The 6,598-nt window shown below is 49.8% G+C and overlaps 1 protein-coding gene across 1 annotated transcript in view; it reads right to left on the reverse strand.

Moving 5' to 3' along the window:
• Nucleotides 1-6,598, reverse strand: part of FER1L6 (fer-1 like family member 6) — a 136,169-nt gene that overhangs the window by 40,413 nt on the left and 89,158 nt on the right. Inside the window, exons 24-26 of the mRNA XM_004697400.2 lie at nucleotides 5,844-6,022; nucleotides 1,651-1,879; nucleotides 311-433 (exon numbers count right to left, since the gene is read on the reverse strand). Coding sequence (XP_004697457.1) covers nucleotides 311-433; nucleotides 1,651-1,879; nucleotides 5,844-6,022 — 531 coding nt within the window. The remainder of the gene's footprint in view (nucleotides 1-310; nucleotides 434-1,650; nucleotides 1,880-5,843; nucleotides 6,023-6,598) is intronic.

Raw genomic sequence — 6,598 nt, forward strand, 5'->3', positions numbered from 1 at the left:
ATGATGAGGGCAATGAATGTACAAATGTGCTTTACACAATTGATGTATGTATGGATTGTGATAAGAGTTGTATGAGCTCCTAATAAAACAATTTTTAAAAAAAACAACCAGCTCTAGCCCGAGGACAGGGGCTGTGGAGCCCCAGGTTCCTGGTCCAGTCCGGCTTTTGGAGCCTCTGTAAAGAACAGAGTCACGCCTGACGAGGGCCGCGGCAGAGGGTAATTTAAAAATGGAAGTGGAGATGGAGAGGTAGAGGGCGCTGTGTTTTCATGATCAGGCCCTTGGCTGTTACAGCCACGGGACACTCTACCTTCTGGGCTTTCTTCAGCGAGGCGTAATACTTCGACCACCAGTCAATGACGTTTTCAGCAGACTCGTCTGCTATGGTCCTCTTCTTTCTTTTGGTGGACCTCCGGGAAGGTTTCCTGGCATCCTGGAAGGAGACAAGGGATGGGTTAAGGACTAAGACCTCACAGAGCTACATGCAGGGGGCCAATAGTTAACTGGGAAAGAGAGTACTTAGGTACCTATTGAAGCGGGGGGGAGAGGGGGTGCGAGTAGTGGTTGGCTTTGTGCTATCAACCCATTGTATCATTGCAATAAATGAAAGTTGAACCATCTCTTCCTTCCTTCCTCCCTCCCTCCCTTCCTAACACATCTCTTGAGCAGATGTTGGATGTTGCGCTGTGTATTGGGGATGGCAGCAGAACGAGTGCATCTCTGGGAAAGCTTACAGTTCAGGAGGGAAGATGGGCACGCATCAAGTGAATGCCCAACTGTATAAAAGAGGGGGCTTCCCAGAGTTCATGGAAGAATTTCCATTCCGTTTCCACACAAACTTTTGGAAGCCCTCACAGAAGAAAGAGCAGTAGCTATAGACAGATCTGGGCTATAAACCATAGCACACCATTAACTATACATGAAACAATTAATACAGCTTTTCTGTTTCCTCCATGAGTAGACATTAATAGCTGCCAGTTTATTGAGTGACACAATATAGGCAAAGCCCTTCTGACATTGTTTCCAACTTGAACAGGTACGACTACCTTTTCAATTCAATCTACAATGTACATGATGGAGAGGTCAGAGTGGCAGTAATACTCAGGGGGTAGGAGTGAGGCATTTTGGGAGAAGACACATTGCCTAGATAAAATTCCTCCTGTACCCATCATCCATTGTCCCTCCTGGACATCTCTGAGTACCTACTGTGTGCCAGGCACTGTCATCATTGAGAGAAAACTGCCACCTCTTTCTCCGGAAGAATCACTGATGGATTCAAACCACCAACCTTTTGGGTAACAGTCAAGTGCTTGAAACACTGCACCACCAGGGCTCCTGACCCGGCAAGAAGTAAGTTAAAACTATTTGTGGAACAACCCCTGGTGAAGAAGTCATTGTCTCTCCAACCTAAAAAACTCTGAAGGGTTTTTGCCTAATTAAATATTGGCCTCACATTTGACAACATGCTTTCATAGCCACTGACGGACCTGATCTTCACAGAGTGCTGTGACCTGGGTATCCCCATGTCACAGCCGAGGAAGCTGGTTCTCAGAAACACGACGTTGCTTGCCACCAGTCACATGGCTAGTCGGTGGGAGGGTCGGTGTCTACAATCCCCTCTGCCAATCTACCGAGCCTTGTCAATCTGACCTTAGCTTTCCCATCTGCTGGAGGCACTGGCGCTGCAGGCTTGGGCTCGGGCTCCAGCATCAGGGATGAATCCGGGATGTCCACCACCGTGGCCTGCTGAGCCTGGGAGGGGTCAGGCACCACAGTGGGCGGTGGCTCCACATCGACAATGATGTGATCTCGTGGGGGCTCCTGGGAGGAGCTGGGAGGCCCGGGGGTCCCAGTGTCTATCAATGAATCTGAAACAGCAAGCGGTAGCTCATCAGGTCAGGCAATGGGAGGGGGTGGGCAACGCAGGGTAGTCATTTGAGGGACCCAACACAGGGAGTCGGGCACATCTGGATACAAAACCAGGACATCCCCAGGATCTCTGTCTGGCACTGTCCTACTTATTAAGTGGTGTGAAAATACGCAGCTTGCTGCAGACTGAAATGAGAACACACTGGATACACCTGGTATGCAAAAGGTCACCAATGAATGGCTCTATGTGTAATTTATCCCTCAGCATAGTTTTAAAGTTTTAACCAATTAAATTATCAGGATCGGGTCAATCACGTTTTCTGACAGGGTCCTCTATGTGCGTTGTCTTCCCCTAGGACAGTGGTGCTCAACCTTCCTCATGCCACGACCCTTTCCTACAGTTCCTCGTGTGGTGGTGACCCCCCAACCAGAAAATTATTTTCGTTGCTACTTCATAACTGTCATTTTGCTACTGATGAATCATCATGTAAATATCTGATAGGCAGGATGTATTTTCATTGTTAAAAATTGAACATAATGAAAGCATAGTGATTCATCACGAAACAATATGTAATTATATCTTGCTAAATATTTATTTCTAATTACAAATAAATGAAATTTTGTCGTGTAGCATGGGTAACTAACAGTCTTCACGCCGGACCTAGGTGGGCATATCTGCACGTGGGCAGACCCGCCTGTACATGTCTCAGTTCCTAAGACCATCGGAAATATGTGTTTTCTGACCGGTCTTCGAGGACCCCTGTGAAGACCCCCAAAGGGGTTGCGACCCACAGTTTGAGAACCGCTGCCCTAGGGGGTGAACTCCTGGAGCTCTGGAGATTCAGAGGCCTGGCAACTCCCCAAGTGGGGGCAGAACTCTGGGAAGGTGCCCATGTGTTTGTGGGGATTTCACAGGGGTCTTAACTAGGCCGTTATGCCAAAAAATAAGTCTTTCTGCCAAAGTCCTCTTCTCTCCACTCAGTTCTATGGACTTCAGCATCTGCAAACATTCCCAGTCTGGAGCCTCCCTGGCCAGGGTCTCTAGAATGTTGCTCCCCTCCCCCCACCCCCACGACTGGCTTTTCAACAGTGAATTCAACCCAGAAAACACCGACAGGCTTCTAATCTGTGCTGAGCGCACAGATGGAGAGCTCAGAGGGCAGAACAGAGAGCTCCGAATAGGCCAGGATGCACAGCGCCTTGATTCAGGAGACAGAGGACAGCACGAACCAATGGAGAAAGCATGACTGGTTAATAGATTCTTAGAAGGAACATGGTTCCCCGTATAGAAACACAGCCAGATCCCTACCTTATGCCACATGTACGTATCTACATGTGAAAGGCAAAACTGAAATGCCAATGAAAAAAAAAATCAGATCATAATGGGGCTTCAACGTTTATAGGAAATGGAATTAGAAGAGAATGGAATGTCCCACAAAATTTGTGAAGCTCCGTCATATCCCTGTGTGAGGTAAAAGGGTTTTCTTTTTTTTAATTTAAGGGAAAAATTTCTTTTAAAAATACCTCCAAAAGTACAAACCATAAAGTCTAAAACATGAATGGACTTGATTCCATCTGAATTAAGGATTTCTGCTTAAAGAAGGTAGTGTTGTCGGCTAAGCATTGAACTGCTAACTACCAGGTCGGCGGTTCAAACACACAGCCACTCTGCAGGAGAAAGATGAGGCTGTCTGCTCCCATCAAGATTCACAGCCTCAGGAATGTTATAGAGGGTCACTGTGAGTCAGAGTGAACTCAATGGCAGTGAGTCTGGCTTCTGATTTGGTGGAGTTATTTTGCTCAGAGGTGGAGATCATACACAGGGTTAGCAGAGAAGATATGAGCAATATTGACAACCAATTGGGCGGTAGCATCTCAAAAATACCCAGAACTCAGGAACCAAAAAGAAAATTAAGGAAACATATCAAATCTGGGCAAAGACTATAAACAGACAAATTGCAGAAAAGGAAATGAAGACTGGCAACAAGCGTATGAAGAGTTGCTCAGACCTACCAGCAAATTGAAAGATCCAATCAAAACTAAAGACCAGATGCTACTGAACCCACCGCCACTGGTTTTGACCCACAGAGCCCCTGCATGAGACTTCTGAGGCCAGCACTCTTAATGGGCGTGGGTAGCTTCAACTTTCCCCCCTGGAGGGGCTGGTGAGTTTGAAATGCTGAACTTGGCAGTGAGCAGCTCACTGCTTACCTAGAAACACAAGAGCTCCTTTTATACCCATGAGATTAGCAACCCCCCAAATCAAAGTAAACTCCTACTTGCTGATTAGCAAATGTTGCTAAAGATACAGCTGGGGATCTGGGGGCACGGCTGAATGGAGTATAGACAAATGTAGACCAGTGCAGGCTCTGAAGTCACCGCCGTTGAGTCAATTCTGGCTCACAGAGACCCGACAGGACAGGGTAGAACTGCCCCATTGCATTTCCAAGGCTGTTGTCACTAAGGGAGCAGATTGCCACACTGCTCTCCTGCCTTGAGGCTGGTGGGTTTGAACCACCGACCTTGTGATTAGCTGCTGTGTGTTTAACCAGGCACTGTGCAGACTGGCATCAACTGTCCAGCTCCCTCTGACAACACTTAATGTAGATTCCCTGTGACCCGGCAGTCTCACCCTGAGCTGCATATTCCAGAGAAATTCCCACATAGGTGGCTCCCTCAGGGAACACCTCCCTCCCCACCAAAAGCCCCTAAACCCTCATTACCACCCAATCAATTCCAACTCATAGTGACACTATATGACAGGGAAGATTGTCTCTGTGAGTTTCCAAGTCTCTAACTCTTTACACAAGTAGAGAGCCTCGTCTTTCTCCCATGGAGCAGGTGGTTTCAAACTGCTGACCTTGTTAGCAGCCCAGCGCATAAGCACTACACCACCAGGGCTCCCTCAGGGAACACCCACAGAGTATCCATCAGTGCATCCTTTTCGGAAACGGGGAAGTGGAGGCTGCCTCGGGCCCAAGACTCGGGGAAAGGGAAAAGCAGGTGCAGATGCAGCGGGCAGTGGCAAGAAGCTGACGGGCACAACGCACCATGGACCGATCTTACAACGTAGGTGCTGAGTGACAACGAGTGAGGAGCTCATCGAAGCCTAGAGCGCCACCCCGCCCACGTAAACGAAAGACACACACCGCTTGTATCAAGGCTGGGGGTGTGGAGCCCCTCGGGGAGGGGGCAGCGAGCCGGGATATGAAGAAAGGTATGGCGGGAGGTGCATACAATGAGAGGATGCCTTCCACAGACCAATGGTGATGCTACGGCAAGAACTAGAAGCACAAGGCACCCACTTCTGCACCCGAGATCCAAAGGGAGCCGGAGACTGTGGCCCGGAGACACGCCTCAAGCCTAAAACCAAGCCCACCGTCAGGGCCCACTCTCAGCCAATCAGCACGGCGGTCCATGCCGTGACTAATGAGAATCAAACCTGGGAGGAACGGGCTCCCCAGCAACAACAAGAGATGAGCTCAAAGGGCAGCGTTTGCCCACCAACACAGCTCAGAGGGCAGGGAGGGGACGAAAACAGCGCCCCCAGCGAGGCAGCGGGAGGAGCGCCTTGGCAGTGAGGGGCTTACAACCAATGTCGAAATGCGTGAAAGTGTTTGAATGGGAAAGGAATTTCCTCTGTAAACTTTCATCCAAGCCACAATAAAACACCCAAGGCCAACAAAGTCGGCCTGAATGAATGGACATCAAGCAAAAAGCCAAGTAGCTCTATGGGGGTGGAGGCAGGGGCAAGTTCCAGCCCTGGGCAAGGAAGGCTCCTTGGAAGAGGTGAACCTGATGGGAGCCCTAAGGTAATAGACTGGCACCTATGGACGGCATAAGGGACAACAGGAGCAAACGCTTCAGCGTGATCATGGTCAGGGCACCTCTCGGGCCCACGGCCCAGGGCAGGTGATCCGTGACCCCACTGCCCTGTGGTCTGTAGCCCAGCATCCAGGGGGTGCCTCCTACCTTGGCCAGCTTGGGCTCCATCCACCTGTGAGGTGAGGGCAGGGGGCTCCCTGGATTGGCACAAAAACTGCTTCAGGCAGTTGATGGTGTAGGTGCCCACCAGGGTGCTCCTGCCGAAGGCTCGCCAGTCCACCACGCAGATGCTCAGGGGCGGGTGCAGAAGTTCGTTCTCGGGCAGCTCCTGCGAGGGGAGGCAGCTTTCAGCAGGGCTGGGGGAGTCGGGGGTGGGTGGGAGGGAGAGGAAGTGTGGGCCCTGCCTGGGGTGGGTCCGGCTGCTCAGACCAAAGGTTTCAGTTTCATCAAACATAGACTTCCATACCCCTGACAGCCCTCAAGTTCGATCTTATTGCTTCATTATTTACTGGTAGAACTCTCTCACACACACCCCCAAGTAAAAGTCTAACCAGACCCAACATACAATATACCCATGAAGGTTTAGCCACTGAAAGTGAAGCAGGGGGTCAGGTCAGGGCTCGTCCGCCTGTCTCTTCCAGTGCTTCCTGGGGTTCCATAAAGCCCAGTGTGCAAAACTGGTAAACACATCCCAATCCTGGCCCTCTCGTCTTGGTTCATTTAGTATCATGTGTACCACGGAGTTCGCTGGGATGGACAAAGCCAATGTTTTTCTTCCAATTAGAGCACAAAAAGCATGACAAACAAGTGTTGAAAGAAACAGAAAGCACAGGTGTTGAAGAACATGAGTTCACCTGTAAGCTGCTGACATGCTGTGAACAGAGAGTTTTTTAAAAATCTAACC

The sequence above is a fragment of the Echinops telfairi genome, unplaced genomic scaffold (assembly GCF_000313985.2).
Source record: "Echinops telfairi isolate 266 unplaced genomic scaffold, ASM31398v2 ScPeMD7_1;HRSCAF=3_0, whole genome shotgun sequence".
In the NCBI taxonomy this organism is placed as follows: domain Eukaryota; kingdom Metazoa; phylum Chordata; class Mammalia; order Afrosoricida; family Tenrecidae; genus Echinops; species Echinops telfairi.